Below are 25,048 nucleotides of genomic sequence, written 5' to 3'. Positions count from 1 at the left end.
CCTGTTTGTTGCTCGTGGTGCTTATCAGCTTTTGTGGCTGACAAGGTGACCTGCCACACAGCACTGAGGATAGGGAGGGAAGGTCCCCCTGGCCCAGGTTGCACGCTGGGCTGGCCCCCCAGGACAGCCTGTGCATGTGCACATACACCGGGCTCGCTCCGTGCTGGGCATCCCCATCTCGGTGTCACAACTCCTGCCTGGATGAGGGACTGTCCGGGTGCTGTGGAAGTAGGATCTCCGGACGTGGCAGGTCTGCTCCTCCAAGGGGGGGCCAGGGAGGGGCGGGCTCACTAGGTCATCGTTTTTTCCAACTAAATATAGTTGCTCGTGCTTTCATAAGGCTGGGATTTTTGCGTCACGTGACTGTCTTATCCCTCCCGGCCAGCAGTTGGTCAGAGTAGGGGATCGTGTGTCTGAATGGGTAATAATTAACTGTTAACTAGCTTTTCATTAGAGCCTGGCAGAACAGGCAGAGCGGTGCAGCAGAGGTAAGCAGGAGTGGAGGAAGCTGCTCCTGGTCCCTCCTGGAGGGTGGACACCCTCTTTTAATTTGCAAATTGCTTGCCCCTAAAGGTGAGTGGCTTGGGGTTTTTTTTGCTGCGTTTTAAAAGTTGAGTCCTGCCATGCCTTGTGCGTCTGTCCTTGCCGTCCTGGTCCTGTAGTTCCTGCTCGGGTCACCCTTCCCTCCCTCACCACTGATTTTTTTTTTTTTTTTTTTTTTTTTTTAACCTTAGGTCATGAACTATTAGCTGGTCTCCAAGCCAGCTTGGAGGAGGGCCTGACCCTCTGGCTCCTCCACGATTTGGCCCGCCTGCATGCCCCAGGTCGGTGCAGCCTTGCCTCGGCTGCCCTCCTCTCCCAGCACCGAGGTGTCCTTGCTGTGCCTTGCCACCCTGAGCGGCAGCTGGATCAACTTGTGCCTTTTCTCAGGGGCCCCAGCCCACCCGTGACACACTGACGCCGTGTTTGCCTGGGAGCGCTGCTGGCTTTTCCCACCCCTCTCCCCGAACCTTTTAACCTGACAGAGTGTTTGCAGGTGTCCTTGGAGGCTGCTTTTCTCTCTTCTGTGATGGCAGAAGAAAATGCTCTGCTGGCTGGAGACTTGTCTGCACCAGACAGCCTGGGTCAGGCGCTGGTGCTGGAACAGCCTCTTCTGCAGGGATGGTGGGGCGACGGGTGCCTTTCTCCCTGCGCAGGGAAAGCAGGGTGGCTCAGCAACTAATGGGGGCCTGATCTAACCCGGCTTTCTCATTTTGACAGTTTCTGGAGTGTGGTCGGCTGGGTGACCTTGGCTGTGTCCCCAGTGCAGTGTCTCCTGGGATCTGGGAACCACTGGCTTCCCAGCAGAGACCCCTTAGTTTAGGGCTCAGTTTCCTTTAGGAACCTGGGGGGGGGTGGGGTCCTGTGCAGCCTCATTCCGCATGAACCTGGCATCTCGGGGGGAGGGGGGGGGTTGTCAGCGTGGTGGTGTGAGCATGGGTAGTGTGTCAAAAGTTTCCTAGAAATCCTCTTCAGGGAAAAGCATTGCTTGAAAAGGCAGTGGAAAGATGTCACTCGCCCTTGAGAGAGTTCATTTGCTGCCTTGTAATAGCAGCCGTCGGTGCCAGGAGGAACCCGCAGTGCCCTCCCTGATGCCGTTAACGTTAGAAATGCCCGTCGGCGTTTCTGAACCCGCTCCTTCTGGAGCGTAGCTTGGCCACAAGTTGAAAGTTTCTGTCTTGGACTGGGAGGCTGCAGGGAGGATGGCTATGTATCTTTGGTAAGTCCAGGTCCTTCCTGCCCCTCATTTGCCCTGAAAATAAGTCAGACCCTGCAGATAACTTGTGTGTGTGGAGCTTGTAACAGTTATGTGCGTTTAAAAAGCAATACTGTTTGTCAGCTCCCTGTGACCAGCGCTGTTACGAGCGGTGTCCCTGCTTGCTCTGAAGGTCTCCGTGCAGGACTGCGCTGCCAGTGGGGTGGTGTCAGCAGAGAGACAAGCTCTGCAAGTGTCTTGAGTGGCTTTACCTCCCCCTGCTCCAGGGCTGCTTTAGGACTATCTGCTGAGGGATGCGAGGGCTTGAAGAGCTGGGAATGCAGCTCAGGTGCCCACATTCCCAGCCCGTGATGGTGCTGCCCTGGCACGCTGTATTGAACCTGCCTGTACCCCTGGCCTTTCTCCTTGCACTCTTCCAGGACAAACTCCCGAGCTCTCGGAGCCTGCCTAGGACATCCAGGTGGGAGTATTCTCATGCTCTCTGTGGAGCTGTCAGATGCCCTTTTTGAAGTTATTTTTAGCAACTGATCTTTGCAGCAGTTGCAGAGCTTATATTGCAGAGAAGTGTAGGCAGCTCCCTGCTTCCTTTGCTGTTAAGAGTAGGGCTTCTAAGGTGGAGCTGCCTGCTGAGGAGCTGCAGAAAATTGCTGGGAAGGCTTTGAGCCACGGTGCCTGCAGCTTCTCTTGCTCCTGCTGAACAGGCTTCCCACATGCTTTACAAGCCCAAATCCTGCTCAGCCATGCAGCTTACGGATCTCGTCTTCTGCTTGGTCTTGACTTTTGCCCATTCTACTGCACTTTTTCTTGTATGTGCAGGAAACTTACGATATTGCAGAAGTGTTGCAGATATCCCTCTTGCCTTTGTAAACAAGGCCAGATGCTGTGCTGCCAGGTGTGAGCTGCGAGACTGTGTGCTGGAGGTGGTGGAGCCAACTGTGCTTGTCTGTAGTCCCCAGGAGTGGGTGGGAGACCCTGTTGTCAAGACACTGACTCCTTTATGCTGGAAGATGTCCTTGTGATAACATCTCATTTAAAGCTGCTGGAGAACTCCCATCCAGTGCTCCCTTGATTTCCCCTCCCGTGCATACACCTCCAGTTATGACTGTGACTTGGTGGGAGGTAGAGCTGTAAAACGTTGCAAACCTAGAGGAGGTGCAGCCTGTGTGCCCAGTTTGCCGAGAACCTCGCTGGTTTTGTGTACCTTCTGATGTCTTCAGCAAAATGTGAGCCTGCCAAGCAGTAGTGCTATAAATCCCAGGCTTTTCAGCTTGTGTGCAGAGCTGCAGAGACAAGCATTTCCCATCTCAGTCTGCCATTAGCTCTGACACATGGCCGAGGCTGGTGCTGGGAGCAGCTCCTCGGGAGACAGGCAGAGGTGGAAGCTGCACCTTGGTCTCTGGGGATGTCTACACCTCTGTCTGCACGCAGGGGTGCTACCAAATAGCTTCCTGGGAAGCTGAGGTCCCCTCCTGTCTGTCTGTGCTTCCCAGCCCCTTTACAACAAGGATGTGTTGCCCACTGCTTCCATCTTGATGAAGAAACAGGTGCAGCTCCACAGGAGGTGGGCAGAAAGTGTTTGCCTGTCCCTCAGGGCTTCTCTGCATGTAACTTCAGGAGGGTCCTCTTCCAACAAGAAAAACTCAGCACTGCCCGCAGCAGGTGGGCTTCTGACGGGAGGAGGAAGGCTGTTGTTGGCTTGCAGGTCACAGCTGGCCTGCAGGACTGATCCTGCAAATGCCTCTGGAGAAGGTGTGGGGATGGTGGACACAGAGTTCACCAGCTGTGTCCTCTGATGGCTTGGTCAGGCTCAAGTTCCAAGTCATGGCGTTTGCATGCTTGGGCAGGGGAGCCTCTGAATTGGTGTCCCCTGCTGCTGTGTGGATCGGACTGCCCTGGGAGAGAGCTTGCTTGAGGCCTGGAGGAAGGACAGGCACAGGTTTGGTGCCCTGAGTTTCTCGTGTTGGCGAGGTGGGGATACACCCTTGTTGGAGCTGTTCTCTGCTGGCTCCCGAGAGCTCTCCTTTGGGGCCAGCAAGGGGATTCATGTAGCCACAGTGGGGTCTGGGCAGGCTTGGCAGTGGCTGGCTGCCTGTTGGGTCCCTTTTTCTCATGGGAGCTGCTTCGGATGTTGGTGCTGTCCCACCACATCTGTCCTGTGTGTCGTACCCCAGGAGGGACTCTCCTGCCCTCCTGGGAAGACTCTGGAGGAGCTAGCGCTTTCCAGGGGAAATGGCTAATTGCCAAGCTCATTTTCTCTGTCTGGACAATGTGCATGGATATACAAAATAGTGTGAGCGAGCAGTAGTTCTCTTTAAGATGTCTAATGCTTTCTGTCTTTACTCTTCCCAGAAGTTGTCATACCCGGGTGTCCCATTTTACTTCTCAGGAGGTTAATGCAATACTTTTTCTTGCCGTGTCGTTTTGATGGGAGCACTATTCCACCTCTCATTTAGGGCTCAGCTCACCCTGGGCCCAGCTGCATTTGCTCGTTCTTGCCTAGAGAACTTGAAACAGCATTGCCAGAGCAGGTGTCCTGTCGTGTTGGTTGAGCTGTGGTCCTCGTGTGCCAGGACTGTCCCATGGAGTGTGGGAAGGAAGGAGGATTGTTTGGACGCTGTCAGGTAGCGGAGTGGATCGTGCTGGATGCATGGCTGGCTGTCCTATGCAGCACTGTCGGGCTCCTGCCAGGGCTCTGAGGAAACTGGGGATACCAGTTCAACTCTTCCAGCCCCAGTAGGACCTGCAACGCGGAGCATGCGCCCCTGCCTCAGCCTCTGCAGCACAAAGTCCGTGCTCTTGGCTTCAAAACTGCCTTCATCTGCAGTTTCTCCTAGGTGCCAGGCTGTGGGCTGGAGTGGCCTGGGGGCAGGCCGGCTCCTTTCTGTTGACTTGGCTGCCGGGGAAGGAGGGGTGTGCTGTGTCAGGGACCAGGGACGGACTGCATGCCGGAGCTGAGGACTCTGCATTCCTGCTGGGAGCCTGGGCTGCCCTCTGAGACTGTCCCAGCTGGTGCTGGGTTGCTCTGAGCCTTTGTCTACCTTTCACAGGAGTGGTACTGTGCCAGGAGTGGGCACTACAGCTTTCTTGCTAGAGGTGCAGGTATTTCTGCTGTGTAATACCGGATCTCTGCCCAGCCCTGCAGATGTATTCCACCTCTTCATCTGCCTTCTCTAAAAATCCATTACAAGCTGCACTGGATGTAAGAAAAGGCAGGCATTGGGTTTGATTTTCTCAGCTAAGGTAGTAAATATGTCTTGTAGGCCAAGCTCAATGGTCCTATGGAACATGTTCCTTTTGGGAGGGGAAGGACACACACGACACGGACATTTAGGGGGGAGCTGCTGTCACCCTGGCTGTGTGGTCCTTGTGCAATGGCTCTTCTCCTTCCAGGTACAAGGAGTTTGCTCACCTGGATTCCCCTGTGAGCTTCCCGCCTCAAGGGCTGCTGTGCCACAGCCAGCTGCAGGCCAAAAGGAAAGCACAGGGTGTCTGCACAGCCTTGCCCTTCTTGGCGCTCACCAGGCGTGTTGGGGAGCGAGTGCCAAAAGCCAGCGAACGCTTTGACCGTGCCTTGGCCATGGAGGGGTTTGGCTGCAATACTGGCATTGGGGCCGTGGTGCTCCCACCTGTGCCTCGTCCCCTTGGTTGCTGAGAAATAACCTCCTCGTGGCTGGGCAACCCCATGGGCAAATGATCTGGTTCTGGCTGCAGGCGGCAGATCAAAATTCAAGACCTGCTTTTCTGTTCCTGGCTGTGCCAGCATCTGCTCTGTGGCTGCAGGCAAAGCCACTCCTTCCTTCCCTGCCTGCTGTCCCCTTGCCAGTCTCACGCCGCTAAAAGCCCTGGCTCCCACTGCAGCTGTTTGTCTGTCCCCTCATATGGAGAGGCCCTGATTTTTGGTCGGAGGAATGGTCATGCAGTGCTAGTGCAACTGAAAATTGTTTACTGCCACCAAATAAATGCAAAAGAAGGTCTGTGAAATGCCAGGAGGGCTGAGACATCTGTCAGCAGCTTTTAAGGTCTCGGCTATCAACCAGGGCAGTATCTAATATCCCTTGCTAGCACTGCTTGTCCTGAGCTCTTCTGGGGGGGGAGCAACGCCCACTTGCTCCCTATTTCCCAGGTTGATGCAGTGACAAAAGGCAGCAGGATTTTCCTGCAGAGGGTCTTGTTGGCTGTGCACCACAAGATGTGTTGCTGTCCTTACAAGGAGGGTTTTCTTCTGAAGCCTGAGCACATGGAATTAGCTTAAATGTGTTTTGGGTGGGTTGCGTTGGGTTTTTTAGACGCTTGGCTTTGCTGGAGTCTCTGCAAGGGAACATGAAGAGCAGTTTGGGGGTTGATGTCCAGGAGCTTGACTGGAGAATTGCTGCTGGGCTGGAGCTGGGGCCCTTGGTTGGGCTGGCATGCCCTGGAGGGTGCCAGGCATGCACAGCTTCTGCTCACCATGGCTCTGGGCTCTGTGGATGCTACGTTTGTCTGTCCACAAGTCACAGTCTCCTGGCTTGGTCTGAGCAGTCTCCACCGTGACTTGCAGATCTCGACTCCTTCCATGCTGGTGAGAGCTGCCTGCAGCCCCTGCCACCGTGCTGGCCTGGCTGCACTCCCTGGAGCAGCCTCCCTGCCAGGCTGCAGCGCTTTGCTTTGTGTTTTGTCTTCTGCAGCACTCTGCAAATGCTAATTAGTCTTCTCAGCACCTCGGCTAGATAAGGGATCCCTGCTCCTATCTTGCAGATAAGGAAAGCAGCAGAACTTGTTTCAAACAATTTCCTCCCTCCCCCGCAAAGATGGTGGGAGTCTGTGGCACCCGCCCCTGCAGCCTGTGCCCCTGCATCCCCTTTTGCTAGAGGTTGTGAGGGGGCCTCTCTATGACTGGTCCCAAAAAAAGCACAAGAACATCTATGGCCGTGAGGCTCCTGAGCTGAAGCGGCTGGAGAAAAGGGCTTGGATGCCATTGCCGCGGACCCAAGGCTGCGGTGCGGTGGGAGCAGGTGCCCGGGTGGGATGCTTGCGGTGAGACTGAGCCCTGCTCTCCTCCAGCCGGAGAGATCGGTGCCTAATCAGCCTGCAGAGCAAGTTCAGATATTTTTTTTTCTGTGGTGCCAGGCATGTCAGTGCTGTCAGAGCAGGCAGGGGTGCTCCATACCTGTGGAAGTTGGGCTGGCTGTGGGTTTGTGCTGTATGTAGCGCTTGGTGCCTTTTGAAGCTATATTTAGTTGGTGACATCTGTGGGCGTTGAGTGGAGGATTTTAGGGCCTGTTTTGAAAGCACTCGCTCTTCCTACACTAGCAGGAAAGGTAGAAAGCCTTGTGGCAAGCTTTGTGCCACGGAGCCAGGATTCTCAGTGGGGTGCATGTGGAATAAATGAGGGAGACAGGAGACTGCTGCTGCTCGGGGGCAGGCAGTGCAGGGGGGCTGTGGAGGTCCTGGGGGGAAAGGAGATGATTTGGAGACCTAGCTGAGAGCTTGGGCTCTCCTGGGGGTAAAATCCCTACACAGGAGCCTTGGGGAAGGGAACTGGGGAAAGGGAGCGCACATGGTTCCATCCTGCCATGTCTGACTGCTGCCTTGACACTTCAAAGCCTCTAGCTCTGAGCAAGGCTGGACCAGCAGGATGAATCACAGATTTTGAGGCTAGGAAGGAGACTGGTTTTGATCATCTAGGCAAAGTTGTCCTGCCTTACGCAGGAGATCAAAGCAAGCTTTGTGTGGAGCTGGGTAGGCTATTCAGGGTGTTTCCTGGGGCACCCCCAGATAGGCTTCGCTGTTCCTCGCCCCCTGCCCCAGTTTGGGATGCTTTTCTTTTAAACAAAGACAGTGGTGGAGTTAGAAACACTGGCTCCTGCTGGGTGAGTGGCACCTGGCGTGGGCTGTCCCTTGGGTCAGGGGCTAGTGGGCTCTGCTCTCCCTGCAGAGCACCACTGCCATGGAGGAGACCCTTCTTGCGGGGCTGGTTTGTGTTAGGCAGCGGCGTGCTCTTCTGTTAGACGCGGTGTGTGCCCTGCGTGAGCCCGCTCCTGCTCTGGAGACCTTGCAGCCAGACCTGGGAAGGAGAAAAGTTAGATTTCTTTGTCGTCTTGTAAGGAGGTGGTGTGTGAGCAGGAGCCAAGGCAGGTCGTGGTGAGGCTGAGGTCTTGACTTGCTGCAGGTCTTGTGTGAGGTCCATGGTGGCATGAACCCCAGCGGTTGCATTCTGATACCTGAAAGCACCCCGGAGGCACTCAAATGCCTAAGTGCTTTGGGCTGTAGTAGAGTTTAGACACTTCCCGGATCTGGCTCCTTCTGTCTGTACGTTCCCTCTCGTGAACTTGCTGCCCTGTGCTGGGATGCAGTGGAGATGGAAGCACGAGACGAGCAGCGCCCATGTGCCGCAGACTTGCGTGTCGCTCCGTCAGAGCCGCCCTCTGCTCCCTGGGGAGGGCCAGCCACACCGGCGCGGTGATGGGCATTGCCTGTTCAAGGGCATGTTTGTTTTGCTGTATGTAACAGCAGATCAGGTTCTGCATGGTGCTCTACCGAGCGAGCCGAAGCCCTTGCCACCCCTCCTCCCTGGCTAGCAAGACCAAGCCGGGAGGGCTGAGCTAAGTCAGGGAGTGCCTTCCTGTGGTGGGATGGGGTTAAAGGTCCATTTCTCGGTCACCTGGATTGATCAAGGTTTTTCTGATATTGATGGGGCCCTTTCAAGACCCACATCAGAAGCTGGTTCTATTCGTTCTCCGTTCACCTCTTTCTGTTAGACCCCCTTTGCCGAAGGGGCAGCTGGCTTGCTTCCCTCCAGAGCTAACACTTCCACAACCCTCAGCTGTGTTTTAACAGTTTTGTTCTCCTCCTCTTGCAGAACACACAACTCCTGCGAAGGTGGTGAGGGCTGCCAACCCGAGACAGCGGAAGGGAAGCAAGGTAAGGCTGCGCCTGCTGTCCCCCTTGCTGGCCTCCAGCTTCTGGTGCAGTTGTCAGTGCTGCATGAGCATCTTGAGGATCTGGTGAGCAGACCACTTCCCTCACAAGCGTGGTTGTGGAGGGGTTGACGTGCTGGTCTGGCTGCTTGCAAGAGCATGGAGGAGAACATCCTGATTCTTCAAGTCTCCTCTCTGGCACTTTAGTGGTTTTGCATGCTGCCTGGGCTGGTGTTATGCCCAGCTGGGCTAGGGGAGACTTCACCTCCATCTTGCAGGGAGGCACTTGGAGCACAGTCCTGCATGTGGAAAGCTGCTCCCGGCACCCCAAGTCCCTTATGGGCTTAGCCAGTGCCCTGCTCCGTAGTGCAGACATGGGGGCAGTGTGATGGAGCAGTGTGTCTGCAGGTCCTTCCTTCTTCCCTGTGCAATCTGTTCTTCACTGGCACACAGAGAGCCAGGGTAATTGGTTTCAAACAAAGCAACTCCTTTGGAGGAATCAGGGCAATCTGTTCCAGGAGATCAACATATGATGGAGGGACAGTTGCTTCTGAGGATGTTGCATGCAGCTGGGGCACAGCTAGGGACATGGGCTGTTGGTGTTGGCTCCCAGCAGCCAGTGAAGACTTGTCTGAAACTTGATGTGACTTCTTATCTGTTCCATCTCAGGGAGGGGAGGGCCCTGGATATGGAAGTGTTCCTGCCTGTGAAACAGGCATGGCCCTGCACTGGAAGTGGTTTTCCCAGGAAACCTGCCTCCTGGGGAGAGTAGCATGGCACCTGAATGTAGAGATGTCATCTCCTGAGGGACTTGGTGACCCCAAGTTAATTTAGAAATAATAACCCCCCAAGGGCAAGGAGGAGTTTCTGTGCCCAGATAAACTCAGTGCCCAGCCGTGATTGATCATGTAGCTGGGCAGCTGTGCGTGTCCTTTCCTGTCTGTCCTGCAGGTCCTCTGAAACCTGGGGCAGGTAGAATTTATAGTAATGGCCAAGTAATTTATTCAGCATAAAGTGACTGGTGGTCCCACATGTGGCCATGGGGTGTCCGAAACGAGGAAGCTCCCTACCATCAAATACCAGCTTGAATTTTTCTACCAGTTCTATGTGATCCCTTTTCCCTTTGCTTTGTGGTTGCCAGCACTCGGTTGCTGTTGGGCGCTCAGTGAAGCTGTGCCTGGCTGTAACCTGCTGCTAGGAGAGACTGCTGCTTTAATGGGATGTAGTTGCTCCAGGTGGATTTAGGATGCTGAAAGCTATGTGCTTTCCCTGTCCAAGGGATGGTGCCTATGATGAGTGAGTGACCCTGGTCAACTTGGTGCCAAATACTTCTGCTGGGGCAAAACGTTTGGTAGGAGCTGGGGGGCTGGTAGCAGCCTCATTACAATCCCTGACAGACAAAAACTTGTCTGCAGTTTATTTGGGATTAATTTGGGGGCCCTGCTTGGGTGGGGAAAGGGGCTGTGTATATGCAGTTTGAGTGTTGCCCCCCAGGCTCCCAGGGACAGCCACCCACAGGACAGCCGTGGGTGGTGGCCGTGACAGTGTGGCTGGAAGGGCTTCTGGCTATGGAAGCAGGGAATGGCGCCTGCAGCTTGTGCACTAACAAGACTTTTCTCTTTGGATACAAGGTTGGGGACTTCGGTGATGCCACAAACTGGCCAACACCTGGAGAAATAGCCCACAAGAGTGTCCAGGTGAGAACACAAAATCAGTCAGATGAGCAGGATGAGGCCCTTGCGCGCCTCCCCGTCCCTCTAAGAAGCGCTGGCTGAGCCAGGCCGTTTGGGGTGCTGAGTGCCAGTGTGGAGGCAGCCAGGAATAGCGTGCAGGGGATTTCCTTTTAGGGCTGCCCTGCACATTGGGCTCCTTCCCTCACTGCTATTCTGGGAGCCCGAAGCCCGGTCTGAACCCCTGGGCTGGGTAAAGCAGGTAGGGCAGCTCGGACCCACTCTCCTCAGGGCTGCTCACTGCAAGGAGGGGCCTGGGCAAAAGTCAGGACTTCCACAGGAGCAACTGAAAGTGCACGAGAAAGGGCTGGTGTGCCCGAGGGCTGTGGCCTTCCTCTTGTGCTGCAGACGTGGCTGTTGTTGAAACTTTTCTATTTTTGGGTGCTGCTTTGCCAGCTCCTGGCTGGCTGTCAGGGCATGAGGGTCACTCACCCATTTGCCTTTGGGGCAGTCTGGTCCCTTGTAGGACACCTCATCCAGGAGCACCAGGCCTCCCTGACAGTCCATCTCAGTAACTTCTGTGCCTGGGGCTTGTCTTGGCTGGAGCACTTCCTAGCATCTGTAGAGGCCCTTGCCCTGCTTAGACATAAGCCCATCCCCAGGAACCATACAGCTCTGAGAGGCATGGAGCAGGGATGCTTCCAGCCTAGGGCAAGGTCCTCCTGTTCCTGCTCCTGCTGGAACAGCTGGGTTCTGCCTCCAGCTCTTCGTTTCACCCACCTCTGACATCTTTTCCGCACTGGTGTGTCTCCAGCAGCCACACAAAGCACCATCCCTCCGGAAACTGCCTGTCAAGAAAGACATGAAAGAGCAGGAGAAAGGGGATGGGAGTGACAGCAAAGAGAGCCTGAAAACCAAATCAGATGAGTCTGGGGAAGAGAAGAATGGTGACGATGACAACCAGAAGTCAGCCCAGAAGAAGAAAGGTAAGGGAAGACCTGATGGGGACAGTTCCCCGTGCTCGGCCTGTGTTCCTCTCTGCAGCGCACATCCTGGTGGAAGTTTCCACTGCCTTCCTGGAAGCCTTGCTGCAGGACATCATCCCAGCACAGGGCCAGCTGCGGTGAAAAGATGTTTGCAGGCTTCAAGGGGGCAGAGTGTCATTTTTGTGGAAGCAGGTGGAGCAGGGCCCAAGTAGGGGCGTTGACTGGGAGGTGTGGCAGTAGTTCCCTCTCACGTGTGCTCTGTGGTGGCACAGAAAAGCCCCTGCCTGTGGGCTGCATCATCGTGCCTGACACGTGAGCTCTGTCTGGGCTGAGCCTCAGTGAACAGAAAGGGGCAGAGGAAGGACAAGTGCTGTGAAGCAACAGGGGAGTTTTGTGTTATGTCCCTTTGTGTCCGAGAATCCCAGTCGGAGCCTTTCTGCCTGGAGGGATGTGTGAGGACAGGGTTGATCCGAAAGGCCCTGCTGCTTTCTCTCCTCCGTTTGTGGGGGCTGTGTGGCACGGGGGGGCTGCAGGGGAGGAAGCAGACACACTGAACCTGTGTCACACCCAAACCCTGTCCTTTTGCAGGCAACAAACACAAGTGGGTCCCTTTGCAGATAGACATGAAGTCAGAGGTGCCAAGGGACAAAACGGCGTCTCGGAACAACCGGCAAAACGAGCAGCACAGGCACCCCTCCAACAACCGCAGTGAGCTGAAAGGTGGGGGCTCAGGCCGGGCACCCGCTCTCCCTGCCCTGGCCGTGGGGCAGAGCAAGCCATGATGCCCAGGCACGCCGTGGGGCGGTGGGCTCGCTCCAGGGAGGTGCTTCCATCCTGTAACACTCCTTCTGTCTCTCCTTCCCCATCTGCTGCAGGCTGGCACCCAGACAACAAGCACGAGCGCAGCTGGCAGGACCATGATGAAACCTCCAGCGTGAAGAGCGAGGGAGGAGCTGTGCGAGGGACCTTCCGGGGCCGAGGCCGGGGCCGTGGCAGGGGCCGTGGCCGGGGCAGAGGTGATCACTGTATGTGTGGTCTCGTGGTAGTAGGGAGAGAACAGAGCATGTGCCGAAGTGTGCAGGCCTCTGTGTGTGTGAGATCTGGGGGTCCAGGGTGGGCTGGGGAGAGGGCATGACGCTGTAGGGATACAGGGGAATATTGTGGCTGGTCATCCCAGCTGGTAACTTGAGCTTCTTTTATTAAAAGCAAATTGTTCTTACTAGTGTTTTAATACAGGGAAATCTCTTTCTGCTACTCGGGCCAAGCGCTTCCACCTGTTTTCTGCCCCTTGCAGTACCCCTGCTTGCAGGACCTGAAGCATGCTGATGCTTGTGTAGGCTTTTATGTCCTGTTGAGAGCCAAGCAGAAGTCATGGCTTGGATGAGAAAGAGCATCTGCACTGGCGTTTGACAGGGCAGTGCTGTGCTAAACCCAGGCACAGCTTCGCTATAGGGCCTTTGTGTGTCACCTGGGCTGCTCAGCCCTCCTGGGTAAGAGGGCTCCTGGCCTCTCTGTGGCTTGGTGTGTTAAAGCTTTACTGGGATCCCTTCTGCAGGAGGAGAGTGGATGTGGGCGAGTGATGTGCCATCGTGGGCTGCCATAGGGGCCACAGGAACAGTGCAGAAGGAGCTGTTTGGGCAGGAGTCTGGCCCCATCCGGCCACGCAGCCCGTCTAGCAGGTCCCAGGGGCTCTGTGCTGACCCTTGCTGGTGTCCCACAGGGCACTTTGACTACCAGTATGGCTACCGGAAATTTGAGGGCTCGGATGGCTCCCGCACCCAGAAGTACGCTAGCAACATCACTTACTACTTCGACAACATCAGCAGCGCCGAGCTTTACAGCGTGGACCAGGAACTACTCAAAGACTACATCAAGCGGCAGATGTAAGCACTACCTCTTCTCCTTGTCTGAGTGTTGGTCGTTGGTGGGTTGTTCACAGATGCCATCCCCAGAGGCTGCATAGCTAATCCCGTGGGTAGGGATAGAGCCGAGGTGTGTTGACTCTGTGCCATCAGCTTATAGCACCAGCTTGCCCCAAGTCTGGGCTCCCCACGCTGTCTGTCTTCAGCTTTGCAGTAGCAGAAGTGCGTGTGTGGGGTTATTTCCTTGGGGGTGCCTAGAGGAAGGTGGCTTGGAGCTGCCTCTCACTGATGTGTTGTCCATACAGAGAATATTACTTCAGTGTGGACAACCTGGAGCGAGACTTCTTCCTGCGTCGCAAGATGGACTCGGACGGCTTCCTTCCCATCACCCTGATCGCCAGCTTCCACCGGGTGCAGGCGCTGACCACAGACATCAGCCTCATCATCAAGGTGAGGGCAAGGAAGGATTAACTTCCCTTCTTGTTCTTCTTGCCGCTCCTGTCTGAGGCTTGTTTTCTAGATGGGTTGCGGGCGAGATGCGAGTGGAGCCTTCCCTTGTCTTTGACTTGTTCCCTCTTCCTCTTGGCCCTCCTGGGGAGGAAGGGCTGGGGCTGAGCCACTCACTGTGCTGAAGCAGGGCCCTCAGTTAACTGGGTATCGCTTGGTTCCAGGCTCTGAAGGACAGCAAGGTGGTGGAAATCGTGGATGAGAAGATCAGGAGAAAAGAGCAGCCAGAAAAATGGGCTCTCCCTGGCCCTCCAATGGCAGACTACACGCAGACGGACTTTTCGCAGTTCATCAACTGCCCTGAGTTTGTGCCCCGGCAGAGCTTCCAGAAGGAGACAGGTGAACGCTTGGGGAATGTGGAGGGAGATGTGGGATGTGGAGGGAGAACTGAGGCTCTGAGTCAGGAGTGTTCCCTAGGGCAGGGCTCTGCCGTTTGCTCTTTGCTTGGTGGTGGGAGCTGGTGTGGGCTCCGTCCTCAGAGCCCCAGATGCTGCTGCTGTACACGGGGAAACATGAGAGGCTGAGTCTGTGGCTTTTCTCTGGGGGGGGCTGAAGACATTCAGGGAGGGTCAGTCCTGCTGGAAGTCTCTCGGCTGTGCCTGGAAGTCCTCTACTGCTGCTGGGCAGAGCAGGAGACACTCATGAACCCAGCTTTTTCCATAATGGGTGAGGAGGTCCTGGGCATAAATGGGGCAGCATGTATGGAGCTGTAAACAGAGTGCTGGGGGAGGGTCTGCTCTCCTTCATAGGCGGCTCTGTGCTCTTGGCCCCCCATCCCGTGGGGGCTGGCAGGAGCCCAGGGCTGGGCCCAAGAGGCCAAGTGGAGGATCTTCTCGGTACTGTTGTAGGAGTTAGTTTTGGCAGCAGCAGATCTGTTCTCACTGGCTGCAGACTCTTGGGAAGGTTTCCTTGACAGCAGCAGAGTACAAGCTTTAGGACTTTGTGTGTCTGGGAAGCTGTCACCTACGGAGCTCTGTGGCCACCACCAGCGTCACAGCCTTAACTGGAGACTTTTTTTCCTTTATTTTCTCTCCTCTCCCTCAAGCACTTATGGGTGATGTGCTGGTAAGCCTTGGCCACTGGATGCTAGCTAGTACCACAAGCTGTGCCATGCTGCCAAAATAACTCCCTCTTTGGTCTGGTACTTAAGTACTCAAGCCCTCAGGCTCCCTCCCTCCCTCTAAAGCATCTTGTGGCTCTTGTTGGCTTTAGAGTCTGCTCCTGGCTCCCCGCGTCCCTCCAGCCCAGTCCCCACCAAAACGGAGGAGGTCAGTAACCTGAAGACTATGCCCAAGGGCCTGTCCACAAGTCTGCCAGACCTGGATTCAGAGACGTGGATTGAAGTGAAGAAGAGACCTCGGCCCTCCCCAGCCAGGCCCAAGGTGGGTAGTGATGTAGGAGCTCTCAGGGTGGCGATCTCCCAGTTAACTGTCTGGATGACGTGAACCATAAGTAGGCGGGCATCAGATCAGATAGGGTCTGCTGGTCACAGGAGTGATGTCCTAGTCTCTCCTGGCCCCATCTGACCCCCTTAAGAGCTGTTCCTCAGTGGTGTAAATAACGTGTTCTCCCCAGATGGGCGGCTTCTGGCTGCAGTAAGGAAACAAAGGGCAATAGTTTGTCTCCAGGCAGTAGGCTTGTGTTGCTGTGCAGCCTTTACCCTGTGTCACCTTTGCCCCCCTACCTGTAGAAACCAGAGGAGTCAAAGACACTGCAGCAGCAAAAGCAAAAGGACCAAGATGAACCCGAAGAGCTAGACTTCCTCTTCGATGAGGAGATGGAGCAGATGGATGGCCGCAAGAACACTTTCACTGATTGGTCAGATGAAGATTCGGATTACGAGATTGATGATCGGGACGTGAACAAGATTCTCATCGTGACGCAGACACCTCCTTACCTGCGCCGGCATCCTGGTGGGGACCGGACTGGCAATCACACATCCAGGGCTAAAATGAGCTCAGAGCTGGCTAAGGTGATCAACGATGGGCTGTACTACTATGAGCAGGACCTGTGGACAGAGCAGTTTGAGCCAGAGTATTCGCAGATCAAGGTGAGAGTAGCTGATCCAAGGAAGGGAGTGCATGGGGGGCCTCGTGGTGTGGTGGAAAGGGCAGTACAGCAAGTTACAGCCCACTCATGGGGTGGAGCTAGGCTGGAGTTAGTCCTCTTGCAGAGCTTGGGATTTCTGACTCCCAGTGTCATGCTCTGCTGCATCAGGGATAAACACAGCTCTGTAACGTGGCGTTAAGGCTGCAGCCAGGTAAACAAAGTACCAGTAATGAGGTGACCTAGAACATGGAGCCCATTACTTTGCTGTCTGCCAGGGTCTTGGCAGGCAGTGCTAGATCTATGGGGAGAACTGGGTGTCTCTGCACTGTCCATAGTGCCCAGTGCTCCATGGCACGGTCCCTTGGAGACTGCGCTTACTGGGGACAGGTTCATAGATGGCTAGGCTGCACTGGACCTGTGCTCTTCATTTTAGTGCCGGTTTGCATAGACCAGGGCTTTTTATAGAAATCCCATCTGCTGCTTTGGAACGTTTGAGTCCCAGCTTGGTGACTCTCACAGTCAGGGACTTGACTAGACTCGTTCAGCAGTGGAAGTTATTTTGGCTGCAAGGTGGGGTGGCCTGTTGGAGCTACCAGCTGGGCTCAGTGTTCCCATGTCTGGTACCTGGCACACTGCTAAAGCAGTGCCACTCTGGAGCGGCAGAAGCTGAAGGTGTGGGGAGAGAGGTGGCAGAGGGTCGGTGTGCTGGGGTTATGGGTTCCTGGAGCATTGTGCCCCACTCCCAGTGTGGCTGTGAGAATGCAAGGAGGAGGTTCTAGAGAGGCAAGAAGGTGGCAGGGGCAATGGGGTCCTGGCCAAGCACAGGCTACAAAGCTTGCTTTGAACCTTTCTGCACCGGTGCTGACCTGGGTGAGTAAAAGCCTGAAAGAAGCAAGCAACGGTTAGTGGAGCTGCCTGTTAGGATCCCTGAAAGCTTGGGAGCAGCAGGTGGCTCAGATCTGGCCCATGCAGTGCCCAGTTCTGTCTGCTGCGTCTCCCCTCTCTACCTCTGCACGGCAGGTCACCCTTCTGGGCACCCAGATGCCATGGCTGCACTTGGTGCCCAGCGTTGTGGCTGTTGCACAAGTAGAGTGGTGGTCATGATAAGCTGATGGGGTGAGGGGAGAAGAGGGCAATTTGTTGCTTCATCACCTTCCTCTTCCAATGCAGCAAGAGGTGGAGAACTTCAAGAAGGTGAATATGATCAGCAGGGAGCAGTTTGACACCCTGACCCCAGAGCCCCCTGTGGATCCAAATCAGGAAGTCCCTCCTGGTCCCCCCAGGTTCCAGCAAGGTAAGAGATGGGAGGGCATGAATGGGTGGAACTGAATTTGTTTCTGTTTCTCCTGATGAGAGATCCTTGGAGGTTGGGTAGCAGCTAGGGAGAAGGAATTGGGGCCACAGGTGCAGTTTATCTTTCCCAGAGCAATGCCTTTCTCCCAGCTTTATATTTTTGGGCTCCAGAAGAGGAGGCCCAAAAGCAGAGGTGTCCCAATTGAGCGAGGAAGCCTTGGCAGACTTGTAGCTCCCCTTGATGTGACTTTCCTCTTGGACCCTCTCTTGAGTACCTGGAAGCAGCTGCCTGTTGGGCCTTCCTTGTTTGGCTGCACATGGCACCTGGTGCTGTGTCCTTCTCTTGGGGATGCGGGGTTTGTCGCTGCTGTTAGCCATGAGAAATTAGATACCTTGTGGGATCCCTGAAAGCTCAGTCCTTAGATCTGCTGCTAGGTTTTGGGTTGTCTGGCCAAGCTGGTGACGTGTTGTCACCATTTGAAGCTGTTTGTCTTGGAGAGCTGGGATGTGTCCCTGCGTTCCTGCCCCTGCTGCTTCCCATCGGCCAGATGGATGTCCCTTGACCATAGTGCTGCTCTCATGCTCAGAGCACAGCTTGACCTGGGGTGGGGGCTTTTGTCTCTGCAGTACCTACAGACGCTTTGGCTAACAAGTTGTTTGGAGTCCCCGAGCCTTCAACCATTGCCCGGTCTTTGCCTACGACTGTACCAGAGTCGCCCAACTACCGCAATGCCAGGACCCCCCGGACCCCTCGCACGCCTCAGCTGAAGGACCCAACCCAGACGCCCCGGTTCTACCCAGTGGTGAAAGAGGGCAGGACGATAGATGCCAAGGTGGGACCAGGGCTGGGGTGTGGGACGGGAGCTGGGGTTTCCCAGCGGGGTCTGGGGAGGGAGTGCGTGCATCCCTGATGCACCATGTCTTGCAGACTCCGCGCAAAAGGAAGACGAGGCACAGTTCGAACCCCCCGATGGAGTGCCATGTGGGCTGGGTGATGGACTCTCGGGAGCACAGGCCCCGAACTGCCTCCATCAGGTACTTGAGGTCACGGAGGAGCCAGAAATGGGGAGGGGAGCAAGTGTGGGAAGGAAGGGGAGAGGCAGCATCTGGCCTTGCAGGGGACGTCTCCTGTTAGGTGGCTGCAGACAGGACTGGGACCCAGCTTGCCCCTCCTGGAAGAAGCTAAGGAAAGTCTGGAGCCTTGGAATAAAGAGATGAGACTGTTGGAAACATTGGTTCCCTTCCTAGTAGGATACCCCGTGGCTCGGGTCCCAAACCCAGAGTAGACGGTTCCAGGGAGGCGGTGGGACAAGTGCTGTGGGGTGTGTGACCGCTCTGCTGTCAGCTGAGTGATGCCAAGGAAGGGTCTTGACAGGAGTCTCTCACACTCAGCTCGAGCCCTTCGGAGGGGACCCCGGCTGTCGGAAGCTACGGCTGCACCCCGCAGTCCCTGCCCAAGTTCCAGCATCCTTCACATGAGCTTCTTAAGGAGAATGGCTTCACGCAACATGTCTACCACAAGTACCGTCGGCGCTGCCTTAATGGTAGGGACGCCTGCGCTGCGGGGTGTGGGGCAGGGTGTCTGTGTCCGCTGTGTCCTGGGGCAGGGTATGGCCACAGAGCATGCACACGGAGATAAACAGGGTCCGACAACCTTGCTGGTAGCTGACGTTTCCCCGCGGTTTGTGGCAAGCGTGGGCTGTAGCTCGGGGTGTCCAGCACTGGGGCTGGGTGCAGTCACAGTGCCGCAGAGCCCTCTGGCTCCATGGGAAAGGATCTGCCTGGTCATCACCCTTTCTTCCTGAAACAGAGCGGAAGCGGCTGGGCATTGGTCAGTCCCAGGAGATGAACACGCTTTTCCGGTTCTGGTCCTTCTTCCTCCGAGATCACTTCAACAAGAAAATGTATGAGGAGTTCAAGCAACTGGCTGTGGAGGACGGGAAGGAGGGGTACAGGTAGGAGAGGAGGGGCAGAGCAGCTTTTCCTGGGAGAGAAGTGAGGGAAGAAGTATTCGGCCCTTTGCAGGGCTCACAGCAGAACAAAGCAGCATCTCTGCCTTGCTCAGGGGCAGGGCTTGGATTGCCCTTGGCCACCTCCTGCTGCTGGTGCAGAGCAGGGCTTTTGCCTCAAGAGCCTCTGTCCAGGTGTTTCATGTGCCAGTGCCTGAGCACCATGTGCTGCTCCATTCCCAGGTACGGTCTGGAGTGCCTTTTCAGATACTACAGCTACGGGCTGGAGAAGAAATTCCGGCCAGACATCTTTAAGGACTTCCAAGAAGAGACCATCAAGGATTACGAGGCTGGTAAGTGCCTCCTTTTGCCTCCCCTGGGGTTGTAGCTGGGGATGTAGCTCAGCTGCGTGGCTGCCCCTGGGCCTCTTCTCATGCCTTTGGGGAAGCCCTGTAATGCCGTACATCAGCGTGTGTGGTGGGGACCGGCGTGTGTGGTGGGGACCGGCGTGTGTGGTGGGGACCGGCGGGGCGTCCTGTTGCTTCATGGGAGAGGGTTGAATGGATGTTCACTGCCCTGAAGACTTCGGGGGGGGGGGGCGGGGGGGGGTTGGGGTGTGGAGGAGGGCAATGGGAGGCTGTAGCTCTACCAAAAACATTTCTCTAGAGGCACTGGTCCCTCTAGGATTTCTCAAGACCCTGCAGCGGCCGAGCCTTGTCACCACCAGGTCAGGCGAGGCTGGGGACATCCCCTTCAGGAGGGCTGCCCGTTACTGACGTAGGGGGCTTCCCTCCAGGTTTTCCATCCTGGCTTGGTTGTGCCTACTAGTGGGACAGGAGGGCTCGTGGGATGAGTGGTGGAGAAGCTTGGAGGAAAGTGTTCTGATGTCTGGTTTGACACTTGTCCTGCTGACATCTGGTTTGGTTTTCTTCTCCTGCAGGACAGCTCTACGGGCTGGAAAAGTTCTGGGCCTTCTTAAAATATTCCAAAGCCAAAAATCTGGACATTAACAGCAAACTGCAAGAATACCTCAGCAAGTTCAAGCGCCTCGAGGACTTCCGAGTGGATGTGAGTAGACACAATGCCCGGGCCATGCTGACGGCCCCTGCAAACGCCCCTCTGCCCCCTCCGAGGACGTTTTGGGGACCGGTCCCCAAGCAGTGCCAGGCAGGGGGAGTCAGCGACACCTAGTGTCAGGCCCTGTCATTGCAGCCGGGCCAGGAACAACCTGCAGGGTTTGAATATTGCAAATCCACTTCGGAGCAGCTCTCTGGGGAACTGGATGAGCCCATCTTCCCTGATGAGCTGAGGAGGAGAGTGAGCCTTGATGGTTTGAGGGGAGCCAGCGCTGTGTGGAGCTTCAGCTCCTTGACTGTGCCCCTTGTCTTGGAAGGAGGTGCCTAGGAGCAAGTTGTCACTATTGTGCTTGGCTGGGAGTCAGTCTGTCTTTCTGGCAGCAGTAGGTTTGGAGAGGAGGACAGCTGTGTGCTTGCGGTTGAGGATGTGTGTTCTTTGTGGGTCAGGGAGAAAAGTTGCAACTACAGGTGTGCAGGCAGGCTGTTCCCTGATCCAGGGGAAGGGCATCTGCATTTGCAGCAGGTTGTGCATTTGCAGCTGGTGTGTTTTTTCTTCCAGCCACCCATGGGGGAGGAAGGTGGACACAAGAGATACCCTACGACGTCAGGAGATGGCAGGAAGCGCTACCCATCCCAGTCTTCCAGCAAAACAGTCAGCCAGTGCCCACCCAGCCAAGCCCACGCCTCGCCCAGCCAGCCTGCACAAGAGGATGCCAAAAACCTGAGCCAGCAATCCCCCGCCCTGTCGGCTGCAGAATCGCAGACAGTGGGGAAGTAGAGAGGCTGCAGCATCTGCTTCCTGCCGGGGGACGGGGTGGGTTGGTGGGAGACTGGCTCGGAGAAGGGGAGATGTGAGGGGGTGGGACAGGAAGGAAGCTGGAAGGTGGGTGCCCAGGAATAGGCTGCTTGGGAGAAACTTCAACGCACATGATTTTTTTTCTCTTGTGGCTGGAAAGCAAAGACGATTGCATTTAAAACACCATTTTGCTATTACAACCCTGACCAGAGCCAGACCCGCTCCCAGCAGGCCCATCCTTTGCTTTCCCTTCCCTCCCCTCCTGTGCACACACTCATGTCTTAGTGTCTTTAAAAAAAAAAAAAAAGTGTTCTGGCTGGGTTGGAAAGGGGAGATTTTTTTATTATTATATATATATATCAAGTTTTAAATTATTGCTAGAGGTTTGTCTGGATTTACCAAAACAAGTCTGCTCTGTGCGGCCCCAATGACTCCCCTCAGTGTCCCCCCTCGGATCGCAGGGCAGCCCGCTCAGGAAGCTCAGAGGAGCGAGGTTCCCTGATGGGGGACCGAAGCCACAGTGTGTCGCAGTGCTGCAGAGCCTCTGATCTCCACGACCTGGCTGACTTCTCCCATTCCACGCGTGGCGGTTCCTCTCCGACACCAACCGCCACGACAGGAGCATCACCCTGTTTGTCCTCCTGATCCCTCCTCCCCGACGTCTTCACCTCCGACCTTCCCGAGGGTCTGGCTCTCCTTCCGCCCGCCTCTCCCTTCCATCACGGACAATTTGGAAGTCAACCAAAGGACCTTTGCCAAGGATAGGCTTGTTCTAACTCCTTCCTGCGAGGATGGCTGGTGGGAAGCCGGCAGGCACCTGGACTCAAGCCTGCATGGACGATGCACCCGCTGCTCCAGGAATGCCCATCGCATGCAAAGACAGGACTTTGCCAAAGGAGGGTTTCTCTTCCTTTTCCCTTGGAAAAATGAAATGACAACAACAAAAACAAACACAAACCCCTCTGAAAGGAATGAAAAAAAAAAAAAACAAAACACTTTAAAAAGACACCATCTCCCTTTGCTTTCTTCCTTGGAAATACTATTGAAGAAAAAAAAAAAACAAAACAAAAACAAAACAAAAAAAAACAAACAAAAAACCCAAAAAACCACACAAAAAAAAGTTGCCTTATGGTAGAGCTGGACCGGGAGGCTTGCTAGCTTCCTGCACCCTGGGGCACACTGGGCTCTTGGCCCCCCCCCATCCCCTCAGCCCGGAGACTCCTCATGGCATTGCTGCCGAGCTGATCTTCCCTGCGGCCTTTCCTCTGACCCCGCAGCTCACTCGGATATTTCCCCGCATCGTGGAGACCCGCTACCAGCCCTGGTTCTTGCGGGGGAAGGTGCCCAGGGCAGTCAAATCCAAGACTTGTGCTCATGAGTAAAGCCGCTATGTTGTGTATATAGCATTGTAGCATCTTCCCGCGACAGCGACTTGTACGTGCTTATGGCCTCGCTCAGCCGCCCCGTGCCCTCTCCAGGCAGGCTGGGGCAGGAGGTGGGTCTGCTCCAGCCCGCACCTTCAGCGTGGTCAGGGGGTGAGCGGGGAGATCTGTCACAGCAGCTGTGGAGGGACTGACTGGTCCTTGCTGCGAGCAGGTAGGAGGGCTGGTGTCTCCCTGGTGCCACCGTAATGCTGTAGCCTGAAGAAGGAGCAACGCAGCCCCAGGGAACCCGTGTCTTGCAGCCCTTACCGGCCCAGGGCTGCTGGTGGGACTTGTGCTGTGCGTGAGCAGGAGCCCTGCCTGGCAAAGGAGGGCTCTCGCCCGAGTTTCTTGTACATTGTGTCTTGGCAGGCGGCTGCGTGGTCTCCTCCTTAGGGAAGTGTCCCTGTGCATCTCCAAGAGCTGAGATAACACCGTGCTGCTCCTCGCTTGGCTGAGGCAAGGAGGTGGCTGCAGAGCTGCTGTGGCATTTACTTGGTTCCTTTGCCCAGCACCGAGTGGGCTTGGGCAGGCAGAGTGTCCCCAGGCTCCGGAGCTGCATTCCCTCCCAGCGGGCATGTGTCAGAGGGGCGAGATCGGCTCCTGGGGCCCAGAAGTAGCACTGGAAAGTCGTGTTCCTGCCATGAGGGTAGAAGCTCCTTTTCAGCAGAGCCGCTTACCTTGCTGTCACCGTGCTCCATCTCCTGGGACGGGAAGCTTGCTTTGCAGCCGGCTGGGCTGTGGCTCGGGCGCTCTGTCCTTGTGAGCTGCAAAGCGTGCTCCTGCGCATGGTGTGGGGCGGGCACTGCAGCGGGCTGTTCATAATGCAGCTAATTGCGTTGCGCTCTCTGCAAAATCTTAAGCCGGTAACAAACAGCATTTTCCCAAAGTATCCAGTTATTGATCCAGAGGGCTGTCTTAGAGCTGGAGGATGGAGTCATCTTTCCAGGGCTGTCCCTGTGTGGCTGCGGGGCTGGTGGCTGAGAGCAGCCAGGAGCTGAGAGTGGAGATGGAGTGGGGTGAGCTTGGCGTGAGCTTGGGCAAGCTGCCCATCAGCAGCGGCCGTGGGCGTTCACAGAGCCCTGGCTGAAGTCAGTCGCCTTCCCAAACCGACGCTGCGTTGAAGATGCTGCTGGGGTGGGGGGTGGGGGGTGGGCTGGGGAGGTGGGCTGGTCCGTGTGGAGCAGCTTGGTGAACTGCTGCTAGAATTGAAAGCACAGCTGGGTTTGAGTGAGGCTGGGTAGCTGCTACTTTGCTGTTTCCTGGTGGTGTGATCCTGCCCTGGTCCGTCCGCCCCTGCCACATCCCCCTGCAGCTCCGTACCGCTCATGGGCCCGATTCGGCGCGCCAGCCTGAGTCTGTGGCTTGCCCCGTCACAGCAGCAGCGCTCTGGGGTTGCGGGGTGGTAACTGGGCAGGGCAGGCAAGTAACACTTGTACAGTGCTGTGGCCGTGACTGTTATTTCTGGATTTCCCCCCCTCCCCTTGTGAACTGGAGTCAGATCCCTGAGGTTATGGATGCGGCCGGGTTTGCCCCTGATTTGGGAAGGAGGAGCCTCGGAGGCTGGAGATGGGGGTTGATCAGAGACATGGGAGATGTGTTGCTGGTTGTTTGCAAGTGGAAACGGGTCTGGGTGTTTTGTGGCTGGTCCTTACTGCTGCGTCCCAGCGCTCCTCTCATCGGTGCGTGTTCTCTTTTGAAGCCAGTTGTCTGCATTTTAGCAACAGGCGAAATAGGAAACGAGGAGCAGCAAGCTCCTGCTGCGGAGTTGTTGCTTGTGGAGCGGACTGTGGAATTGCTTGGGTGGTAGAAGAGGTAAAAAATTTCCAAGAGAATTTCCCAAAATCTAAGTTGATCTTAATTTTGTAATTTCTAAGGCTGAGACTCCAGTCTTGGCATGGAGGAGTGTCGTTCGTGTCCCCCCCCCGTCCCCCCCCCCCCGTCTGCTGAGTCAGTGGTTTGTCACAACAGTGTGGCTGAGGGCCCCGTGAGAACCCCCCGTTTCCCAGGGGAAGGTGGATCAGAAGCGCGGTCCTGCTGCCCTCCACGTTTGCGGACCGTATGCCTCGTTTTACTCTGTCAGACAGCAGCCTAGCCAGGGAGCAAAGACAGATGTGAAACCAGCTGTTGGTTGCTCCCTCACCTCCCTGCGGGATGCGGGGCAGGGCGCTGCCCTCACGGTGTGGGGGGCAGGGAGCTCTGCGGGGCCGTGGTTACGGGGCAGCATCCTGCACCCCGGTGCTGCGCGGGGGCCGTGGCAAGGCGGGGGGTGCAGAGCGTGCGGTCCGTGCCGGGCTGGGGGGCTGGCCGCGGGGGGGCTGGCCCTGCCTGCGCCTCGCACGGGGGGCAGCTCTGCAGGGGCGCCTGACCTTGCTGCCTAGCTGCATGCAGAAGGCATCGCACGGCGCACGGTTCGCACCGCTGCTGGGCGAAGGGACAGCTGTCCAAAGCGGGATTTTGCTTTGGAGAAGGTTCTTTCCCTTCTGCTGAGGAAGGAGTTTGGCCTTGCTTTTAGTTTGGATGCTTCACCACCATCACGTTTTTGTGCCTTTTTTTTTTTTTTTTTTAAATTTTCGTGGGCTGAGGGGTTGGGCACACGTACTGCTGGGAACGCTGAGCCATCCCGCAGCTCTCGAGGGCTGCGTGGTGCTGGCTCCCAGCCCTTGGGAGCTCCGGGGGCTCTCGGCAAGGCTGGGGGAGGCCATAGGCCTGCAGGCAGAGCGGGGGGCGCGCTCCCCAACTCACCCCTCTCGGGACGGCCCAGGCTGCTGCAGCCCCGGGCTCCTT

At 56.1% G+C, this 25,048-nt stretch overlaps 1 protein-coding gene across 5 annotated transcripts in view; it reads left to right on the top strand.

Moving 5' to 3' along the window:
* Positions 1–21,168, top strand: part of LARP1 (La ribonucleoprotein 1, translational regulator) — a 43,153-nt gene extending 21,985 nt beyond the window's left edge. For 3 of the 5 annotated variants that reach the window (XM_055718949.1, XM_055718946.1, XM_055718948.1), the window contains 18 exons: positions 8,595–8,656; positions 10,284–10,349; positions 11,137–11,308; positions 11,897–12,028; positions 12,184–12,324; positions 13,029–13,191; positions 13,476–13,620; positions 13,842–14,016; positions 14,890–15,059; positions 15,368–15,727; positions 16,897–17,020; positions 17,647–17,852; positions 17,948–18,054; positions 18,412–18,563; positions 18,830–18,974; positions 19,212–19,321; positions 19,909–20,036; positions 20,604–21,168. In XM_055718949.1, coding sequence (XP_055574924.1) covers positions 8,595–8,656; positions 10,284–10,349; positions 11,137–11,308; positions 11,897–12,028; positions 12,184–12,324; positions 13,029–13,191; positions 13,476–13,620; positions 13,842–14,016; positions 14,890–15,059; positions 15,368–15,727; positions 16,897–17,020; positions 17,647–17,852; positions 17,948–18,054; positions 18,412–18,563; positions 18,830–18,974; positions 19,212–19,321; positions 19,909–20,036; positions 20,604–20,822 — 2,777 coding nt within the window. In that variant the 3' untranslated portion in view covers positions 20,823–21,168. The remainder of the gene's footprint in view (positions 1–8,594; positions 8,657–10,283; positions 10,350–11,136; positions 11,309–11,896; positions 12,029–12,183; positions 12,325–13,028; positions 13,192–13,475; positions 13,621–13,841; positions 14,017–14,889; positions 15,060–15,367; positions 15,728–16,896; positions 17,021–17,646; positions 17,853–17,947; positions 18,055–18,411; positions 18,564–18,829; positions 18,975–19,211; positions 19,322–19,908; positions 20,037–20,603) is intronic. The other 2 variants (XM_055718947.1, XM_055718950.1) reach the window with 1 other exon arrangement.
* The last annotated feature ends 3,880 nt before the right edge of the window (positions 21,169–25,048 follow it).

Source organism: Falco cherrug, chromosome 8, assembly GCF_023634085.1.
Source record: "Falco cherrug isolate bFalChe1 chromosome 8, bFalChe1.pri, whole genome shotgun sequence".
Classification (NCBI taxonomy): domain Eukaryota; kingdom Metazoa; phylum Chordata; class Aves; order Falconiformes; family Falconidae; genus Falco; species Falco cherrug.
This window is presented reverse-complemented; position numbering and strand designations above follow the sequence as displayed.